General features: G+C 41.7%; 1 protein-coding gene across 1 annotated transcript in view; it reads right to left on the minus strand.

Moving 5' to 3' along the window:
• Nucleotides 1–22,303, minus strand: part of UBTD2 (ubiquitin domain containing 2) — a 69,875-nt gene extending 47,572 nt beyond the window's left edge. Inside the window, exon 1 of the mRNA XM_055325207.1 lies at nt 22,137–22,303. Within this exon, the coding sequence (XP_055181182.1) occupies nt 22,137–22,206 (70 nt within the window). The 5' untranslated portion in view covers nt 22,207–22,303. The remainder of the gene's footprint in view (nt 1–22,136) is intronic.
• Between the last annotated feature and the right edge of the window lie 967 nt (nt 22,304–23,270).

Genomic DNA, 23,270 nt, shown 5'->3' on the forward strand with positions numbered 1-23,270 from the left:
CCAAAGGCAGGCGCTAAACCGCTGAGCCACCCAGGGATCCCTGAATTTTATTCTAAATCTTAGTGCTCACTTCAGTAGCATATATACTAAAATATTCTACATCTTAATTTTCTCTAATCTCCTTCAATGTTTCATCTGAAAACTCCTTTTTCCTCCTTTTTTAATAATGGTGGAATTTCTCATTCTTTTATTAGTACTTAGACTTTTAGTATTCATCCTTACTCCAAACTGAAAAACCTATCTTTACCACTGAAGTGTTGTTCTGTCCCTGTTTATTATTCTTGGCTTAAAATGCTTAAGGATCAATTGTTACAGAAAAAAAAGAAAAAGTTAAATGCTTTTCAGTCATTTGTGTGCCCTATGTAGTTACATTGTAATTTCTAGTCAGTATACTTAGTATAGGTAAATAGAGAACAAAAATGCAAACACAAGAACCTATTTTCTATCCCATGACACATCCCACACAAAAAAACAGTCTTCTTGCTTCCAAGGGTATTACATTTCATTCAACAACAGATAAATAATTTTGCCCATTCTGAGAGCTCATTACAGCTGAAGTGTCTTATTCACTGTTCATTCCAGAAGTACTGGGTATCATTTCATTGTTTCTCAAGTTCCTTTTCATTATATCCTACATATATGTAGTAAACACATTCAATTTTTCACTTCAAAATTATGAGACTTTATTTTATTTTTTAAAAGATTTTATTTATTCATGAGAGACCGAGAGAGAGAGACAGACACAGGCAGAGAGAGAAGCAGGCTCCATGCAGGGAGCCCGATGTGGGACTCAATCCCGGGATTCCAGGATCACGCCCTGGGCTGAAGGCAGGGGCTAAACTGCTGAGCCACCCGGGCTGCCCAATTATGAGACTTTAAAGGATGTATAAACTACTTTGAGTCATTTAATAAGAGAGAGGTATCAACAACATGATGCAAACATCACAAACTCAGAGCAGCAAAATCTAAATTCACAGAAGGGTGTGTTCAATAGGTCCATGTGTGTTAATTTTTGGCAATACAACAGTGATTATAGGCCCAATTGTTTTTTTTTTTTTTTAAGATTTTATGTAAGTCTGTATGTATTTATTGAGAGAGAGAGAGAGAGAGAGCGCAAGCACAGAGGGAGAGTGAGAAGCAGACTCCCTAATGAGCAGGGAGCCTGATGCAGGATGCAGGGCTCCATCCCAGGACCCTGGGATCATGACCCTGAGCAGAAGGCAGAGACACCTAATGGACTGAGCCACCCAGGTAGCCTAAAAGCTTTTTAATCAAGTTAAAATTATTTCCAGGATAACGAAAGTTCATGGCAGATATATATTGGTGACTGCCAGAAAAAACATAAGCTACCAGAATGAAACTGTATTAGGAGACCAATATAGGTTTCCCTTCCCCCTTCTGAGCAAGACACATTCAGGAGATGGGGGTCTCTGTTCCTTTTACCAACTATAAAACCAGAAGGTGGTACACCAAATGTTCATATACTGACATTTTAAATACAAATGCTCATTCACTTCTGGGTTCCAATCCCCATCCTTTAAATGCTGGATATACCAATCAGAAAGAAAGTGCAGGCAATCTGTCAACTCACCCCTTCGGGTGAGTGAGCTGAGACAGATTTTCCAATATTCTATATACTATAGGTGATTTCAGAGCACAGGCCTAGAAAAGCTTTATTAAACTTTCTTCAGATTAGACAAATCCTTCTTTTCCTATATTTTAAGGAAACTTGTTTCCCCACAAAGTTCAACTGAAGTTTGAATAAACTGAGTTTTAAGCTAAAAAATTCATTCTGGATTAGAAGGTAGAGGTAAAAGTGAAATCACAAAATAAAGAGGCACAAAAGATGAACAAGATTAACATTTTTCCCCTAAATTTAATCCAATTTTAGATGATTAAGATCTTAGTTCAAAATTTTTATCTTGTGAAAAGCAATATAATTTATTGACTAAGATAAAAGACAATTACCCATCTCATTTTTTACTGCTGCCATCTCCATTTTGGACACAAGAGTGAACACAAGAATTCTTAAGAAACACATCCCATTAACTACAACTCAACTAGGTTTACTGCCACAAAGGAAAAATACACACACTTCTGCAAGGAAAGAAAAGTCAACCAAAACCCCTCATCATCTGTGGAAAGAATACTGAATTAGAAAACAGAAGACAGCTTACAGTCTGGGATACTCTTTTTATTCCTTATTCATATGAAAATTTCTCTGTGCCTCAGTTTCCTCCCCTGTGAACACATTAACACCATCTTCCCTTAAAGTCAGAGTCCTTGTAAGAATCAAGAAAATGTGAAGATTTTTTTAAATAAAAAATTACAAGACAAAGATTATGTATTATAATTATAGCTCTTCTCAAATATTTGTTAATTATATTTGTGAACCTTAAACGATTGAAAAGCCATTACTTTAATGACTTCAAGCTCTTGTTCAACAAGTATTTTTTTAAAGATTTTATTTATTTATTCATGAGAGACAGAGAGAGAAGCAGAGACATAGACAGAGGGAGAAGCAGGCTCCCGGCAGGGAGCCGGATGTGGGACTTGATCCCCAGACCCGGCATCATGCCCTGAGCTGAAGGCAGATGCTCAACTGCTGAGCTATCCAGGCTTTCCAACAAGTATTTCTTATGTAACTGTTACTTACAAGCCACTGTTTACATATAGGTTCAAATATGTTACACAGGTATACTCAATGTGTTTGTTGTGCAAATAACATAGTGAGGAAGGGAGATTTTGATAAGTAAAAACAGGATGAAAAGTGTGAAATCTGCATTACTAAATGTTACACAGGCATGTGTTAAAAAGTTAAACATTATAACACTGTACTTGCACAGTTAAATAAATTTCCACCAAAACAAAGCTCCTTATACTTTTTATATGGGAGTGTAATTTAAATCCCCAAAGTGAAATTAGTTTTTAGTAAAATACTTCAAAAATCGGGATGGCTGGGTGGCTCGGTCGTTGAGCATCTGCCTTCCGCTCAGGTAGTGATCCCAGAGTCCTGGATTGAAGTATGCATTGGGCTCCCCGTGGGGCACCAACTTCTCCCTCTGCCTATATCTCTGCCTCTGTCTCTCATAAATAATAAAATCTTTAAAAAAAATTTTCAAAGATCAGTTTCATCCTACAACTTGTCCCTAGATTTTGCCCTCCTCCAACATTTGCTAAAACGTCTGCTGAAAAAAACTCAACATAACAAAAAAACAAAACCCCCTAAATTCAGAGAACTCATAAACTGTCTCTTCATTACTATTAATACTTTATAACCTGTATGTGAAAACTGGATTTCTGCAGCATTCAATGTAAGCAGAGATTCAGCTCAAGAGCAGCCTAACAATTCTACTGGGCTGGCTGGGCAATAAATATAATTAACTACTCTTTTCAAATGCAAAGCAATTCAAATCACGAGCAGGTTTACTATGGATGACAGAAGTAACACACAAATAAACACAAAATGAGGAGGGAGACCTTAATAAGCAAATTAGATTACTGCCTCCTTTCATCAAATGGGCAAATAAGAATCTATTCTCAGGGTTAATTATCATGAGGAATCCCTAAAGATAATGGGCTTTAGTTGTAACTAAGGAACTAGTAAAATAATTTCATCCAAAAATCAAATTAAATAATTAAAGCCAAGTAGTAAACTTTTCATTCTCTAAGTGATAAAACAGCCGCAACTATCCCATTATCTCACATATTTGTTCAATCAGGAACTATTTAATACACACATATCATGAATTATACTAGATTCTAAGGATACAATGAAGAAGAAATCAGACAAGGCCCCACTTCACATAGCTTACAATGTTGTGAGATAAGACAGGAAATAAACAAGTAAATAATTTCAAAAAGCAATTTAAAAAAATGGGGAGGGGCCACACTATTTTTAAGAACTATTATGAAAAAGCACTTCACAGCAAATATTTATTTACATTCCAAGTAAATAGGTCAAAAGTTTTGAAAAGGAAAGAAGCCAAGCCCTGCTCACTAGATGCAAAGATCTTTCATTGACATTTATGTTTCATCTCAATCTAGCCCAAAAAAGTCAGACTAAATAAGACCGACAACCAGACCTCACCTACTAGCATCTCATCTGATTCTGGTTCTTCCTTCATAAGTCATGGTCAAATCTTTCAAACACAACATCTCTTTTCCGTTAAGCAATTCCTGTCTGAACTTCCAAAGTTTAAACCTAACACAAGTGTGCCCCAACTGCAGGCAAAAAACTGAAATATTTTGGGCAGCCCAGGGGGCTCAGCAGTTTAGCGCCGGCTTCAGCCCAGGGCCTGATCCTGGAGACCTGGGATTGAGTCCCACATTGGGCTCCATGCATGGAGCCTGCTTCTCTCTCTGCCTGTGTGTCTCTGCCCCCCACCCGCTCTCACTCTGTGTCTGTCATGAATAAATAAATAGAATCTTTAAAAAAAAATTGAAATATTTCATGCCCAAGAGAGAAAGGAGGAAAGTGAAGCTGTGTCAGAGGTGTAGGCCTAACAGTGCCAAGGTGAATTTCCAGCTTCAAATGGGCTGAGAGGTAAAGTTCGCATCTTAAATAATGAAACAGCTTCGCTTACAGAGTGCATAATGAAGCCAAAAAGACCACCTGTGGGCAGTGGCTCAGCGGTTTAGCACCCCCTTCAGCCCAGGGTGTGATCCTGGAGGCCCGGGATGGGATGAGTCCCACATCAGGCTCCCAGCATGGAGCCTGCTCCTCCCTCTGCCATGAATAAATAAATTTTAAAACCTTTAAAAAAATTTTTTCCTAGCATTAAAATGAATTTGGGGGGATCCCTGGGTGGCGCAGCGGTTTGGCGCCTGCCTTTGGCCCGGGGCTCGATCCTGGAGACCGGGGGTCGAATCCCACGTCAGGCTCCCTGCATGGAGCCTGCTTCTCCCTCTGCCTGTGTCTCTGCCTCTCTGTCTCTCTCTGTGTGACTATCATGAATAAATAAATAAAATCTTAAAAAAAATAATAAAGAAAAAAAATAAAAATAAAATGAATTTGGGTAGAATTTTACTTCTCTAAATTGCGTAAACTTCTTAATATAGTTCTATTTTTTCAATAATTTTATGAAACTACAAATATATTTTTTTAATTTTTATTTATTCATGAGAGATACAGAGAGAGGCAGAGACACAGGCAGAGAGAGAGAAGCAGGCTCTATGTAGGGAGCCTGATGTGGGACTCGATCCTGGGTCTCCAGGATCACGCCCTGGGCCAAAGCCAGGCACCAAACCCCTGAGCCACCCAGGTGTCCCTGAAACTACAAATCTAATACAATGCCTGCAACAGTATACCTATTCTGAAAGTAGAGAAAAACTGATTGAAATTACGTGCTAAAGATTTTTTTCTAGGATCTAGTTATCTAATTTTAATTTATTTATTTTTAAGATTTTATTTATTTATCCATAAGAGACACACAGAGAGAGGCAGAGACCTATGCAGAATGAGAAGCAGACTCGCTGTGGGGAGCCCAATGCAGGACTGGATCCCAGGACCCCAGGATCATGACCTGAGCCAAAGGCAGACAACCACTGAGGTACCCAGGTGCCCCTACTCACCTAATTTTTATTTTTTATTTTATTTTTTAAAATTTTTAAAAAAGATTTTATTTATCTATTCATGAGAGACACACACAGAGAGAGAGAGAGAGAAGCAGAGACACAGGCAGAGGGAGAAGCAGGCTCCAAGGAGCCCGATGTGGGACTTGATCCCAGGACTCCAGGATCATGCCCTAGGCTGAAGCCAGGGGCCAAACCGCTGAGCCACCCAGGGATCCTCTAGTCACCTAATTTTTAAAACTGGTCCAAAAGAACTCAAGGGACCAAAACATCTGCTGCTTCAGAGTTCTACAAACATAATTCAAATTATATGTATACTTGTTATTTTTTTTTATTTTTTTAAAGAGTTTATTTATTTGAGAGAGAGAGAGAGAGAACACGCGCCTGTGAGCCTAAGGTCAGGAGGGGCGGAGGGAGGAGAAACCGATTCCCCACTGGGTGGGGAGCCTGATGCAGAGCTCTACTGCAGGCCTCTGAGATCATGACCTGATCTGAAACCAAGAAATCAGACGTTTTAACTGACTGAGCCACCCAGATACCCTATATTTGTTATTTTTAAGAGCCATAATAATAAGCACCACACATCAAATATTAAATTTCAAACATAGAAGCCATCATGAAACATGTTCATCATGAAATGGATCATGGAGACACTGAAATGAAGCTTCTCTTACCATCTCTATGCACATAGGAAACTTAGGGCACTTCTTGAAAAATGTCACTTATTGGGAAAACCAGAGCTCTGCACAGTGCCTTTTGTTAATACAGGCACATAAATGTCCACTCATTTAACACTCTACCAGTGAACACACTAATAAAAGTACCTTACGTGTCTGGCTCCATTAAATATCACGGCAAGCTCAGGTGAACCTGCTCAGTATATTGTCTCATTACAAAAAGTAACTCAATAGTGCTTAGTAAAAATACAAGTTATAATATTGCATGACATAATTTAGTGTTTAAGTTTTGAGTATAGTTGATAGTGACTCAAACTTCAAAAAAATCTCCTACAGAACTTTATGAGATTCTAATTTACTTATTTCTTAGTGACTGTACAATCAAAATAAAAGAAAATGAAATGCTGAGGCTGATACATTAGTGTTCAAAGTAAGATATAACTAAAAAAGGATCTACCTGTTAAAAAAAGTTTGAGTATACTGATCTCATCCAACATGCTCATTTTACAGATAAGAAAAAAACTAAGAAATGGGCAGGTCAAATTACTTACTTAAGGTTATAGATATAAAGATTCAGAGGTGGAACTAGAATTTTTATTACACTGTATGGTCCTATTTAACAAAGTTCTTGTCCTAGAATTAAGTAAGGCTTCTAATTAGAGGAGTTTTACTTTGTCCCTAACACCGTTAGAAACTCAAAGATGTATTTTACACAGTTAATTGAGCCTAACGTATTATGAAGCCTTAAGTATTATGAAGTCTGTACCAGGTACAATGCAGCTAACATTCCAAGAAGGTAAGTAAAGTTGAAAAATTACTATGATAGATGATTTTTGTATAAATGGGAGAAAGGGATATAGATACAAAGGGTACAAACTTTGTTATAAGAAGAATAAGCTCTGAGGATCTAATAATGTACAGCATGGTGACTATAGTTAACAATAGAGCATTATAGACTTGAAAGTTGCTGAGAGTAAAAAAAAAAAAAAAAAGTTGCTGAGAGTAGATCTTTTAGCTTTCTTACTCCTCTCCCCACAAAAGTTAACTATGTGAGATAATAGCTGTGTCAATTATCTATCTCGATCTTGTAATAGTTCCGTAATGTATATTAAATCATGACACTTGTACAGTTTAAACATATACAACTATAGAAAACTCAGAAATGGACCCTCAAAACTCTATGATCAACTAATCTTCGAACAAAGCAGGAAAGAATACCCAATGGAAAAAAGTGAAGTGAATGAAAAAATAAATGGAGTTGGGAAAATTAGACAGCCATGTACAGAAGAATGAAACTAGACCATTTTCTTGCAAATAGACTCAAAATGGATGAAAGACCTATATGTGAGACAGGTATCCCTCAAAATCCTATCGAAGAACACAGGCAGCAACCTCTTTGACCTCAGCTGCAGCAACTTCTTACTAGGCACATTTCCAAAGGTAAGGGAAACAAAGGTAAAAATGAACTATTAGGACATCAAGATAAAAAGTTTTTGCCGAGCAAAGCAAACAGTTGACAAAACTAAAAGATGACCTTCAAAACGGGAGAAGATAATTGCAAATGACACATCAGATAAAGGACTAGTATCCAAAATCTATAAAGAACTAATCAAATTCAACACCGAAAGAACAAATAATCCAAAAAGAAATGGGCAGAAGACATGAAAAAATATTTCTCCAAAGAAGACACACATATGGCCAACAAATACATGAAAAAAACGCAACCATTCAGCATTAGAGAAATACAAATCAAAACCACAATGAGGGACGCCTGGGTGGCTCAGTGGTTGAGCGTCTGCCTTCGGATCAGAGCATGATCTGGGGATCTGGGATTGAGTCCCACATTGGGCTCCTTGCAGGAAGCTTGCTTCTCCCTCTGCCTGTGTCTCTGCCTCCCTTTCTCTGTGTTTCCATGAATGAATAAATAAAATCTTAAAAAAAAAAAAAATCCACAGTGAGATACATCACACCAGTCAGAATGGCTAAAATTAACAAATCAGGAAACGACAGATGTTAGCAAGGATGAGAAAGGGGAACCCTCTTACATTGTAGGTGGGAATGCAAGCTGTACAACCACTCAGGAAATCAGTACGGAGGTTCCTCAAAGAAGAAAATAGAGCTACCCTATGACCCAGCAATTGCACTACTAGGTATTTACCCCAAAGATACAAATGTAGTGATCCGAAGGGGAACCTGCACCCCAATGTTTATAGCAGCAACACCCACAATAGTCAAACTACACAAAGAGCTCAGATGTCCATCAACAGATGATGAATAAAGAAGATGTGGTATATACATATACACATATACATGTATATGTATATATACACAGAATATTACTCAGCCATAAAAAAATGAAACCTTGCCATTTGCAAGGACATGGATGGAATTAGAGGGGTTATGCTAAGCAAAATAAGTCAATCAGAGAAAGAAAATTATCACATGATTTCACTCATGTGGGATTTAAGAAACAAAACAGAGGAGCACTGGGGAAGGGAGGGAATAATAAAACAAGATGAAATCAGAGAGGGAGACAAACCATAAGAGACTCTTATCAGAGGAAACAAACTGAGGGTTGCTGGAGGAGAGGAGGGTAGGAGGATGGGATAACCAGGTGATGGGCATTATACAAGTGATAAATCACTGAACTCTACCTCTGAAATGAGTAATACACTATATGTGAAATAAATAAATGGGGGGAAATAAATATATACAATTATATTTGTCAATTATTCATTCTCCAATAAAGTTAGAGGAAAAATGACAGGGGAAGGGGTGAGGGGAGAGAGACTAAACCTCCCCCAAAACAGAAGGAGAGTTAAGTACTGTAAGAATAGTACTGTGGAAATTCAGAGGATGGCAAGATTATTTCTGGTTGGGAATGAAAAAATGGTTCAGATTTATTAAGTAATGAAAGATTATTCCATTGTTAGAAGTTATCAGAAAAGAACTGGGATAAGTTTGGATTTTGGATCCAGTATAGCCTAGGAAATAAAGAATCACATTGTTAGTATGACTTCTACCTAATTATCAGTTTTTTCTTTTTAAGATTTTATTTAGTTATTCACGAGAGACACAGAGAGAGAGGCAGAGACATAGGCAGAGGGAGAAGTAGGCTCCTCACAGGGAGCCTGATGCGGGGCTCAATGCCTAGACCCAGGATCACAACCTGAGCCAAAGGCAGATGCTCAACCACTTAGCCACCCAGGTACCCCCTAATTAATAGGTTAAAGAAAATAAAGAGGCCAGAGAAATATACTAAATGACACCACAGGGAAACAATCGAGACAAATCCAGAATGTGGTACATTCCACAATACGCTTCAAAGTACCAATGTTATAGGGAAGAAAAGAGGAGGAGCTATCTAGACTTAAAAAAGACACCAAAAAATGTAATGTCTAAGAGCTGAATAGATCCCAATTTGAAAAAATTAGCTACAAAAGGGGCACCTGGGTGGCTCAGTTTGTTAAACATCCGCCTTTTGCTTAGGTCATGATCTCAGAGTCCTGGGATCAAGCCCTGCTTCTCTTTTTTTTTTTAAGATTTTATTTATTCATGAGAGAGAGAGAGAGAGAGAGAAGCAGAGACACAGGCAGAGGGAGAAGCAGGCTCCATGCAGAAGCCCGATGCAGGACTCGATCTGGGGTCTCCAGGATCAGGCCCTGAGCTGAAAGCAGCACTAAAACGCTGAGCCACCCGGGCTGCCCTAAGCCCTGCTTCTCATTCTCCCTCTGCCCCCTTGTGCTCTCTCTCAAATAAATAATAAGTAATTTAAAAACAGCTATAAATTTTTTTAATTTATTTATGATAGTCACACAGAATGAGAGAGAGAGGCAGAGACACAGGCAGAGGGAGAAGCAGGCTCCATGCACCGGGAGCCCGACGTGGGATTCGATCCCGGGTCTCCAGGATCGCGCCCTGGGCCAAAGGCAGGCACCAAACCGCTGCGCCACCCAGGGATCCCTAAAAACAGCTATAAATGACATTTTTGGGACAACTGGTGGATTCTGATTATGGACTAGATCTTAGGGAATAGTTCTTATTCTTAGGAGTAATAATGGTATTTGCATACTGAAGTGTCAGATCTGTACTCTGCTAAGCGCGCACACACATATACACACATTGTTCAATCTAATGTGTATTCAAGTATCTGTTGTGTTAGTCTTTCCATTTTCAATATGCTTGAAAATTGTCATTAAAAAATGTTTTAAAAAAGAATTAGATATAATCTTGACAAAGATGATCTAATCCATGCTCTTCTTCCAACAATGTAAGAAACTGAGCCTTAGGGGCACCTGGCTGGCTTAGTGGTTAAGCATGTCTTTGGCTCAGGTTGTGATCCTGGGGTCCTGGATTCAAGTCCCACAACAGGCTCCCCGCAGGGGCCTGTTTCTCCCTCTCTCTGTGTCTCTCATGAATAAACAAACAAAATCTTTAAAAAAAAAAAAGAAAGAAAGAAACTGAGCCCAAAGTACCAGAGCTAGGGCAGCCCCAGTGGCCCAGTGGTTTAGCGGTGCCTTCGGCCTGGGGTGTGATCCTGGAGACATTGGATCAAGCCCCGCATTGGGCTCCACCATGGGAGCCTGCTTCTCCCTCTGCCTGTGTCTCTGCCTCTCTCTCTCTCTGTGTCTCTCATGAATAAATAACTAAATCTTAAAAAAAAAAAAAAGTAATGCAGGACTTTTCTGAAGAGACTAAAACTCAGGCAGGTCTGCAAAATCTTAGTACAAACTCTTTCCATGCGCCAGAAAACTAGGACCCAAGAGACAAAAACTGATCTGGGACAAACACATACATACATGTGCATGTAAAAAAGACTTTTTTTTAAAAAGTAATCTTCATAAAAAAAAGTAATCTTTATATCCAATGTGGGGCTTGAACTCGCGACCCCAAGAATAAGAGCTACATGTTCTTCTGACTGAGCCAGCCAGGTGCCCTATGTGCATGTAAAAAGCTAAAGACATTTCTTATGCTTAATATGTGACAATATGACTTTTTAAAATTACAAATGAAAATCTGTTAAAGATCGTAACAACTTAGTACATCAGAATTTTATAGAAAATAACCTCAGATGCAACATTAAATGGGAACGAGTTTGCTAGGTACACACAAAAAACAAAAAACAAAAAAACCCACTTAAATAGTATCACCTATGTATTATCTCCCAATTTGGTCTATTAATTGTGGCAATTAAGCCTTCCAAAAATCTGACACCACCACTTAATAACCTCGTATTTCACCTATCCCCGTCACAAACTTCTTGCCAGTCCCCCCAAAATGCCAGGTTTTTTTTCATATTTCTATACAAGTAATTTGCATACAGAATGACCTTTTGCTTTTTCTCCATCTACTCCTCTTTCAAGACCAACTACTTATGCCACCTCTTCAGTAAAGTTTTCTGACCCTGCTCCTCACTACTCCCTGAACTTCCATAATACTTTTTTCATGTTATAGAAGCCTTTAAAACTTTTCCTAATTAAATATATGGTTTCTCCCTAAGAGGAAGAATCATAATCTACTTGATATCACAAAGGAGGCCTTATTTATATCTCTACTTATGATTTAGCTTAGAGTGCTGGCAGTTAGAAACAATGGAGGTTGTCTATTTTTAAAAGTTCAGGAACAATCATCAACCCATCTAAAAAATAGTATTGCCCTGAGTTAAAACTGATAGTTTATCATAAAGCAAAACTAAGCGATCTGGACTGCTACTGTGCCCCTTTGATACTCTTGTCACATAGTCGACAAGCATGGAAACCGTCTGAACTGATACAAAGTATGCTCCTGCTTATTATGCCTAGGAGCCAATTTCAAACACAAAAAAATTATCTGAAGGGTTTCCTGTGAGGACTTAATCAGAAGAGTCCAAAAGTCACTGACTCCTTACTTAGTGAAGTCTTAGAGAAATGTGTATTAAGACCTCACTCACAGGCAGCCCTGGTGGCTCAGCAGTTTAGTGCCACCTTCATCCCGGGGTGTGATCCTGGAAACCCGGGATCGAGTCCCACATCAGGCTCCCGGCATGGAGCCTGCTTCTCCCTCTGCCTGTGTCTCTGCCTCTTTCTCTCTCTGTCTCTCATGAATAAATAAAATAAAATCTTAAAAAAAAAAAAAAAGACCTCACACTCAAGTAAAATTCACTTAAATTGACTTTTACACATTAGGATTTCTTTTTTTCTGGGTGCTTGAGTGGCTCAGTTGGTTAAACGTCTGCCTTCGACTCAGGTCATGATCCCGGGGTCCTGGGATTGAGTTCCACATCAGGATCCCTGCTTAGTGGGGAGCCTGCTTCTCCCTCTCCTTCTGCCCTCCCCCCACCTCCTGGCTTGTGCTCTCTGGTCCTATCAAATAAAAAAATGTTTTAATATATAAATATCTTTTTCTTTAGACATCTAAATTTCAACAGAAATTCCATTTCTGAAAAGAGAGCTATAATGGAAATACCTAAAAGTTTTATTGCAAACATGCAAAAAATGGCATTTACAACATCCAATGTATATTCAGCAATATTCAACCTCTCCACTCAATATATGGAATATATTCAAAAACAAACTTGATTTTTGCTGACTGCAAGTCAAAGTAGCCGATGCAAGGTGAATACATGCTGATTGTTCTTGACCAACACACATGCCATCTTTAAGTACATACGTGTTAGTAAAGTCTCAACCTATGGTCCTTGAACTACCAGTGAATCATGAGGAGCTTGCTGGTAGCCTAGTATGCCCGATAAGCAGAAGCAGAAAGCTGGGTAGGGATGGTGAGGGGCGGCGGGAAGAATCAGGTGCAATGGTCCACCAAATGAAGATAAACCATTCAGCTGATCTGCAGTAAGGAAAAATGAGAGAATCACTAAATCAGCAAATTGATCACTATGCCCAATTAATATGATAATGTTGCTTAATGAAATAAACCTATTGCTTTCTTGCAATAAGAGAAGAATGTTGTTTTGGTCCAGAGACACAAGAGAGATAACTATTAATATAATGGCAAAAGTTCCTTATTACAAGTGATTAACACTCAATAATTATTATCAGAAGACTCACCTGGGTATAGTACTACTAGCAAGGTGCTGTCAAAGCTTTGCATTTACAGTAAAAAAAAAAAATCAGATAAATTTAAAAACAAAATCCATCTATTAAAATTTTTACATAAGAAACATCGGCGTTATAGACTAGGGCTATCAAAAATCAGAAGAATGAAGATTCTCAGGCAGGCACTCAACCACTGAGGCACACAGGCGTCCCCACTTCTAATGTCTTATAGATTCTATTCATAGTATATAGTACTTGCAACTGATTCCTAAATAAAATGAGATGAATAAAACAGCCCGTGATCCCTGGGTGGCGCAGCGGTTTAGCGCCTGCCTTTGGCCCAGGGCGTGATCCTGGAGACCTGGGATCGAATCCCACGTCGGGCTCCCGGTGCATGGAGCCTGCTTCTCCCTCTGCCTGTGTCTCTGCCTCTTTCTCTCTGTGTGACTATCATAAATAAATAAAAATAAAAAAAAAAATAAAACAGCCCATTTTATATCCATAACAAGAATCTTTATTTTTTTATTTTTTTTGCGAGAATCTTTTTTTTTTTTTTTAAAGATTGTATTTATTTATTTGCGAGAGAGATCGAGAACACAAGCAGGGCAGAGGGAGAGAGAAGCAGACCCCATCCCTGCCTGCCTGCTCCCTGCTGGACAGGGAGCCCAATGCAGGGCTTGACCCCAGGACACTGGGATCATGACTTGAGCTGAAAGTAGACGCTTAAACGACTGAGCCACCCAGGCACTCTACATAGCAAGAATCTTTTTTTTTAAAGCTATTATTTATTTATTCATGAGAGACAGAGAGAGGCAGAGACACAGGTAGAGGGAGAAGCAGGCTCCATGCAGGGAGCCTGACGAGGGACTCGATCCCAGGTCTCAAGGATCACGCCCTGGGCTGAAGGCAGTGCTAAACCGCTAAGCCACCCAGGCTGCCAGCAAAAATCTTTAAAAATGAAAAAAAAATTAAAAAGAAATTTTAAAATGCTGTTCCAACATACATTCCAAGATAATCTTGACTGGGGAAAAATGTCAATCCTTTATTTGCTAGAAAATTGAAAACAAAATGGGACTAGCCCAGTGGAAGGTAGCTTATTAGGTAGGGGCTACAACATCCCATGTCAATTTTTAATATAAACTCAAGTGCTTAAATCTCTTCCCAAAGAGGAGTCTCCATATCTCAGTATTTTCCTACTGGAGCATCCTTTACCTAAATTCATTTCTCATAACCTACGTATCCAAAGTTCCACTGGATTTCCAACTTAGACTTTCTTGCCGCCTATTGTCTTTTTGGTCTCTCACCACAACTATATTCCTCCTGCTAAAATCAAGCACCCTCTACTTTACATCAAGTAAATGCCTCCTGGGGCACCTGAGTGGCTCAGTGGGTCGAAAATCAGACTCTTGATTTCAGCTCAGGTCATGATCTCAGAGTGGTGGGATCTAGCTCTGCATCAGGATCCTTGCTTAGAAGGGAGTCTGCTGGAGATACTATCCCCCTCTGACTGATCTCCCCATTCTCTCTCTCAAATAAATCTTTTTTTTTTTAAAGGTAAATGCCTCTTATTTCACAGTATGTGTCTCTCCAATAGGTATAAAATTTTATATACATCCTACTTTCAAAGCCTCAGAGCTACCAACCCAGGAAATATGAAAAATTTTTACTTCTACTGTCACCCTTGGGATAAGCCCAGACTAAATCTTCAGTCCTCCTCATGCTCAATTCTGCTTCATTTTTAATTACAGACCCAGCCCTAAGAGTCGAAGCATAAGAAAATTCAGAAAACAACCTAGTCAGATGGTGTATAAAATATATGGGACAGGGCAGCCCCGGTGGCACAGCGGTTTAGCGCCTTCTGCAGCCCAGGGCGTGATCTTGGAGACCCTGGATCGAGTCCCACGTCGGGCTCTCTGCATGGAGCCTGCTTCTCCCTCTGCCTGTGTCTCTGCCTCTCTCTCTATGAATAAATAAATAAATAAAATCTTAAAAAAAAAAAGAATATAGGGGACACTGAAAATATGTAAGAAAGAAATATGAACGATATTCTTGGTGAAGAAAGAAAAAGTTTCTAGAGAGAAATGTGTTTGTTCTAACATACACCAATCTCAAAAGGGCTATTGGTATATTCTAGGGCTGAATGCTCCGAAGTCTATCTTTGAGTTTGGATGTAACGAACTACAGGTAGAATTTCTCCAACACAACACTAGAATGAGTAGTTAACAAACCAAATTATTTTCTGAAATTTTAGGAATGGTCTGTGTTTCAGAGGCAGACTTGATTTCCCATGTTTCCCAGTAATTTAACAAAATTCAGTATACTCAGCACCTACTATGGTCAGGTCCTGATTAGAGGTGATCACCTCATTTCTCCACCATCTGGAATTTTCATGACTCAGTTCTTAATACCTTCCTCCCCTTTTCACTAACTTACAGCAATCATTTATTTTTATTCCTTCAGTCAACCTCCCCCAGCTGACTCCAAAATCCACATTCATAATATGAACATCTAGGAGTTCTATATCTGAATTTCTGCACCAACCTACGTGATGTCCCAACTTAAAAATTCTGTCAGTTAATCCTTAACATACTGAAAGGCAAACTAGAGCTTGCCCCAGATAGTTCTTAGTCACCAAAACCTACCAAGTCATATCAATATTTCTGGTCACTCAGATTCACAAATATGGGATTACAGATTTTCCTCAATTTATGATGGAGTTACATCCCAATAAACCCATCATAAATTGAAAACTATGAATAAGTTGAAAATGCATAATACAACTACCCTACAGAACATCATAGCTTAGCCTAGCCTACCTTCAATGTGCTCAGAACATTTAACGTTAGCTTACAGTTGGTCAAAATCATCTAACATAAAGCCTATTTTATAATCAAGTGTCAAATATCATAAAATTTATTGGATAAAATAAATTTTAAACAGAATGATAAGCGTATCTGTTGCTTACCCTCACATGCCCTGACTGCATGGCTGACTGGGAGCTGCAGCTTGGCATCACAAGAGAGTAGCCTACTACCTATCACCAGCTACAGAAAACATCTAAATTTAAACTTTGAAGTACGGTTTCTACTAAATGTGTATGTATCACTTTGCACCATCATAAAATTATAAGATCGAGAAATCATAAGTTGAGCCATAAGTCAGGAACTATGTGTTTTACTTTCTTTTATGTATCCCTATATCCAATAAATTACCAACTCATGCCATTTTTTTTCCTAATGGGTTCCTCCCTTTAGTCTCTTCTCTGCTGTAATTAATCCTGTACCAGTGCTTCTCAAGCTTTAACATGCATAGGAACCATTTGAAATTCTTATTAAAATGCAGATTCTGATTTACTAGGTCACGGGTGGGGCCTGATTTTCTGTACTTCTAACGCAGGCACGCAAGCCCAGGTTACTGCAAAGCTTTGAGCAGCTCAGATCACGGCTTTCTTTTATTCCCTCGGTGCCTGCACAGTTTATCCTGTGGTATATTTATCTGTTTACATAATGTTTTATAATTTTTTCATGTGTGCATATTTTAGTATCCTTTCCTTAAAAAGGATTTTGACATACTCAAGAAATAAGATCATGATTCCTTTTTTGGAACAACAGTAACCAACCCAATGTTGGGCATATTGTGGGTACTCAATGCCTGTTGATTGTAAAATGCTTCTGCAGAAAACATAACAATCATCTCTTAAGAGCTGAAGCAGGTTTATAGATTACTTTTGTCAACTTTAGAGAAACCATTCACTGCTAATCAACCTTTTCATCACGTAAGACAGACAATAAAACAGCTTTCTATTCATAGTTAAGAAAGCAAATGTTAAGTTAAGCTTGTGAATTATTGGTTGTAGATTTTATTCTTTCTCCATCAGTGAAGGATTACATATACATTTAAAACAAAAACTAGAAGCCCAGACAGCAAACGAAAAAATAAACTGGACTTCATTAAAATGACTCTTGCTCTCAGGGTGCTAAGTTCAAGACCCACATTAGGTGTAGAGATTGCTAAAAAAATTAAAATCTTTTTTTTTAAGATTTTATTTATTTATTTATTAGAGAGAGAGAGCGAGCACACAGAGGGAAGAGAAAGAGGTGGAGGGATAAGCAGACTCTGTGCCAAGCATTGAGCCTGATGCAGGACTCGATCTTATAACCGTGAGATCGTGACTTGAGCCGAAATCAAGGGTCAGATGCTTAACTAAGTCACCCAGGTGTCCCTGAAAAAAAAAAAATCTTTAAAAAGAAAAAAAATTTAAAGACAACCCCAAAATGGGAGAAAATATTTGCAAATCATCCATCTGATAAGGGTTTAATATACATAATATATAAAGACCTCCCACAGGAGAACAACAAAAACCCAAAACTCAATTAAAAAATAGGCAAAGGGGATCCCTGGGTGGCTCAGCGGTTTGGCGCCTGCCTTTGGCCCAGGGCGCAATCCTGGAGACCCGGGATCGAATCCCACGTCGGGCTCCCGGTGCCTGGAGCCTGCTTCTCCCTCTGCCTATGTCTCTGCGCCTCTCTCTCTCTCTCTGTGACTATCATAAATAAATATAAAAAAAAAATAGGCAAAGGACTTAAATAGACATTTCTCCAAAGATAAACAAATGTTCAAAAGCACTTTAATTAAAAGATGCTCAACATTACCAGTCATTAGGGAAATGCAAACCCAAACCACAGTGAAATACCACTTCAGGTCAACTACAATGACTACAACTTTTAAAATGGGAGAGAACAAGTGTTGGTGAAGATACGGAGAAACTGAAACCTTTGTTGCTGGCAGGAATGTAAAACAATGAAGATATTATGGTTTATAAACACTTATACGTTCCTCAAAAAGGTAAACCATATAACCCAGTAAGAATTACCAAAAAAAAAAAAAAAAAGAATTACCATATTAACCTAGCAATTCCACTCCTGGTATGTTATATCCAAAAGAATAAAAAATAGACATTCAAACAACTCTTTGTACACCAAAGTTCCTAGCCACTGAATCACAATAACCAAAAGTGAGAACCCAAATGTCCATCAGTAGAAGAATAAACAAAATGTAGTATATACATAGAATGGAATAGTATTCAGCTATAAAAATGAGGTACTGATACTTGCTACCACAGGATTAACCTGAAGACGTTATGCTACGTGAAATACAGCATAAACAAAAGGATAAACATTGTATGATTCCACTTATATGAAATATCTAGACTTCATAAATTCATAGAGACAAAACGTAAACTTAGAAGTTACCGGGGATTGGGAAAGAAGGAGCAGAGATATTGTTTCATGGATCCAGGGTTTGTCTGGAGAGATGAAAAATTTTGGAAATACATAGTGGTGATGGTTGCATACTGTGAGTGTAATTAATGCCACTGAATTGTACACATAAAAATGGTTAAAATGGCACAAATTTTATATGTATTTTACCACAAGTTAAAAAAATGAAACTAGAAAAAAAGAGAAACTAACTTTTTTTTATTATGGCCCTGAGTTCAAGTTCTGACTGCCAGTTGTAAGCTATGGGTTTTTTGGGTTTTTTTTTTTTAAAGATTTATTTATTTATTCATTCAGAGAGAGCGAGAAAGAGGCAGAGACACAGGCAGAGGGAGAAGCAGGCTCCATGCAGGAAGCCTGATGTGGTACTCGATCCCAGGTCTCCAGGATCACACCCCGGGGCTGCAGGCGGCGCTAAACCGCTGCACCACCAGGGCTACCCAGCTATGGGATTGTTAAAACAAGTTAATTTCACCCAGCTTCACTCTATCCATAAACTAGAGACATATTACTCACCTCTCAGAGTTGAAGACTAAATGAGAAAACTTAGCACAAACACTTGTTACATAATAAATACTGGATAAATGGTAGTTATAATTTAAAAACCACTGTTCTGGGCAGCCCGGGTGGCTCAAATAAATGATACACCCAGAAAGTGAGAACCTACTTTCTATATCATTACATTCATTAAAAAGGTGAACAAAATAAGAAAAGCTGGTTGGCTGTCTTCAACTAACTTCCTTTTATTGTTTTTTCCCTATGTACTTATTTTTAAAAATCATGAGATTTAATTCCTTAGCTAATGCCATGGACTAAATAAAGCCTTGTCTAGAGGTCCTGAGTTCCAACCCCAGCATCACAATGTCATCATAATATAAGGCAGAGAACCATACAGAATATGTTGTCTAAAAAATGTTCTAGCATCATGGAAGCTTGGAGTGAATGGATAAATAATCTCCTATAATGTATATATTTGTCTTGATGAGTAATATTAAGTGTTTAAAAAATGGTCAAACTAGCTGAAACTCAAAAACAGTTCTAGGCAAGGTGTGCCAAAGGAAGATACTACAAATGATTCCAAAATAACATAGAACACAAATCTTATCATGTGAATTAAGCAATATCTGTATTCTACCGTCTTTTGCAAAAATTTCCCAAATTCCTTCAAACAAGTAAGGAAGTTTTTCTCATGTGCAAAATTAACTTGCATTCATACGCAAAAGGCTTAGATCCAGGGGGAAAGAGAAACTACAGTATCTCAAATGGCCAAAAAGGTTTTTTTAAAAGTCATTTTTTACTAAGGCCAGCTGATACTCGAAACAAACTCATCTAAAATGGTGATTTTCAACATTACACTGTGAATGTAATCAAAACTGTCATGAAAAGCATCAGAAGACTTTTTACTTCACGTTGATAAAAGAATTTTTCATAACCCAAACGTCCAGTGTGGAACTATAAACCATTATGTTTGAAAAGCAAATGATCTGTGTCAAAACCCTTAGGAAAATTAGTTTTTCTCTTCACAACAAAAACCTACCATAAAAAACAAAAACTATTTAACGTGTTAACCACTCACCTGAGCTAATTCCTTTAAACCACAATCAACTCTTAACTATCGTGACAATAATGATGAATAAAGGCCTCCATAATTAAATTCCAGAAATAATCATTTTATCCTATGCAACTCCTTCCTCGACCCCAGTTACAAGAGGCCCATACTTTCTCTTCAGGAGAAAATAAAGAGGTTTGGTAGTTGGTGTTCTTTTTTCTAAACTTTACCTTGGAAAGATAGCGAAGTTTAAAGTCCGGAGAACTCAGTTCTCAAGGAAACTGATACTATGGCTATCTAACCAGACACCACTAGTAATAAATTACCAAAAGCTAAGACACTTCATGCTTTGAAAGGCCCATGCTACTAATGCAGGGCTGGTCATAGGTCACATCACCAAAAGGCTTAAATAAATTGGTTCAAGTTCATTACCAAGAAGAGAAAAATGTTTACTATAATTTTTAAATGAGTGCAAAAAAATTTTTTTTAATTGAAACTAAACACTACCTACAGCTAGCCTACAGCTAGCATCAATACATTTTGGTATCATCAGTGATCACCTCCGCTGCAGGAAGAATCACTCACGGTGACGCCCAATTTAACCTTACCCCAGAGCCGGTTGAAAATCATGCCCCTTCCTATCTCCTGCTTTGCGGTCACTGAGGAGCTCACTGCTAACGTGCCACCAAGTAAATGCAGTACTAAATAGCGTTTTCGGGGACAAGCTGGTTTCAAGACACACTGCCCTGAACTCTCCCACCGTGTGCCCAGGATTTAATCCTGCAGGAAACCCACGGATTTTAACGAAGTGGCATGCCACAGCACCACGTAACTCACGACATCCATCAGCCAAATGTTAGGTGTATTCAGTTTACAGATGGAACCCAAGTGAGAGGGAAAGCAACTGGTCGAAAGCGAGTTTAAGAAAAGGCTGTAAACCCTTTCATCCGCAAACAACTTAGTTTAGGAAGTTATAAATACGCTCCACATTCTGGGACATCTAACAGAAGGCTGGCACAGAGCCAACACCGTCATCTTCGCTATTCCTGGCTGTTTCTCCGTTCATTGTAACGTTCTGCCCTCTACACAAGCTGGCGTGGGCTCGGCCAAAGACCGCTCGAGGCCGGCAGAGCCAGCTTTGGGACCACACCGCCGCGCCGCGCCGCGCCGCAAGGCCGCCTGGGCTCCGCGGCTCCCCGCGGCGAAGCGCGTTCCAGCGCGTTCCGCGCTAGAGGAAACTTTGAGAGCCCCGATCCTCCTGGGCCGGGTCGCGCTCCCCTAGTCCTACTTCGGCCCGACCCATCCTGCCGTCGGCAGGGCAGGGGGGAGCCGCACGAGCCACCGACGGCCGCCGGGCCGCACGCCCGCACGCCCCAGCGGGCAGCCACGTCTTCCTCGGGCGGACCGTTTCCCCGCCGCTCCCTAAAATAAAGCGTGCGGCCACTCGAGACTTCCCCAGCCAGGCTCCAGAAACTTGCGGGTTTAAATGGCCAAACTGGAACCAACCAGGGCAGCTGTCATCTGAAACTCAGGAAAGCTGAGACCAGCCAGCTCCGCCGAACCAGGGATGTGGCGGGGCCCGTCGGAGGGAATGCCCAGGGCTCCCCTCCCGCCCCCTCCCCTCCCCTCCCCTCCCCTCCCCGCCCCCCACCCCCACCCCCCACCCGTGCGCTTTTCTGCAACCCCAGCGCCGCCATCCTGCTCCTGAATAATTAAACGGGGTGGAGAGGGAGTGGGGTGGCCGAGAAAGGCAGTTTCCAGCCCGAGTTTCCCGAGCCGAGGCGGAGCGGTCGAGAGGCCGAGGGCTACGTCCCCGGCGAGCGAAGGACTTTCCTCAGGGGCCGGGAGGGCAGGGGGCGACCCCGAGGCCGCCGGGCCGGCCGGAAGCGGAGCGCGGGGCGTGACGCGCAGGGCGGGATGACAAAGGGGCGCGGGGGCCCCGGCCGCGCGGCCCGCGGGGGCCGGGACAGGTGGCCGGGCCTGGCCGGGAACAATGGGGGGCCGAGGCTGCCCCCTGGCGCTCACCTACCTCCGGTGCCCTCCGAGTTCTCGTTGAGGCTGCCCGAGGAGTCGTGCTGGGCGCCCACACACCCGCCCATGGGGGCCCCCGGCGCCTCGTCCGCCACCTCCGGGCGCCCGTCCGGCCGGCCGCCGCCGCCTCAGCCGCCGCCGCCGCCTCAGCCGCCTCAGCCGCCGCCGCCGCCGCCGCCGCCGAGCCCCGGACAGGCGCGCCGCTCCGCTCGCCCGCCGCGGCCCAGCCTCCGCCCCCTCGCCGCTCCACCCACCGCCTTGGCTCGGCCCCTTCCTCCGCGCCCACTTCTACCTCAGCCCCCGGGCCGCCCGCCCGGCAGGCCGGGCCCGCGCGCCGCCCTGGCCTCCGGCTCGGCCCCGCCAGGCCGGGGCTGGCCCATCCCGGGCGGGCCGCAGCGCCCGCCTCGCCTCGCCCGCTCACGGCCCCGCACTCCCGCGCCCAGGCGAGCCCCGCGCCGGCGCCGCCCGTCCGCCAGGCCCCATCGGCCCCCGCCCCGCGGCGCCGCCCTCCGCACCCGCGGCCTGGGCTCCGCGGGCCCGCCCGGAACGACCGGGGGGCGGGGCCGCGGGAGGCCGCGCGCTGATTGGCTGCGGGCTGGGGCCGCGAGCGCAGGGCTGGGGCGGCGGGGGCGCGGAGGCGAAGCGGGGATCCGTCCGGGGGCCGAGGCCGGGAGAGGCGGCGAGGAGAAGAGAAGGAAGGGGGGAAGGGGGAGGAGGCAGAAAGGAGGGACCAAAGTGGGAAAGGAGAAGTGGAGGGGGTGAGATCGAGTTTCTGGCTCCTCCTCGGGCGTCAGCCTTTCTCCTTCTAGTGGAAGCGGGCCGGAGGGGGCGCAGAGAAGTAGTAACAGAAGCGTCGCCGACGAGGACGGGGCTGCACCCCGAACGGCGGGCGGGGGCGGGGGCGGGCGGGGCGTCCTGCCTGACGGTAGAGCGCCTTTGGGGTTCTAGAATTCGGTGGACTGCGCTCGCCGTGTTTGCCCCGCTCCCAAGCCCCCCCCCCAAATCACTGTGCCCCATTATTAGACGTAGAGGCGGTCATTGTGGTTGCCAGCTGGACTCCGATTACGGAGGCGGGGCATTCGGTGTAGCAGAGATAAGCGCTGACCCTAGTTCCGAGGGCGTGGGTTCATTG

The sequence above is a fragment of the Nyctereutes procyonoides genome, unplaced genomic scaffold (genome assembly GCF_905146905.1).
Source record: "Nyctereutes procyonoides isolate TBG_1078 unplaced genomic scaffold, NYPRO_anot_genome, whole genome shotgun sequence".
Lineage (NCBI taxonomy): Eukaryota > Metazoa > Chordata > Mammalia > Carnivora > Canidae > Nyctereutes > Nyctereutes procyonoides.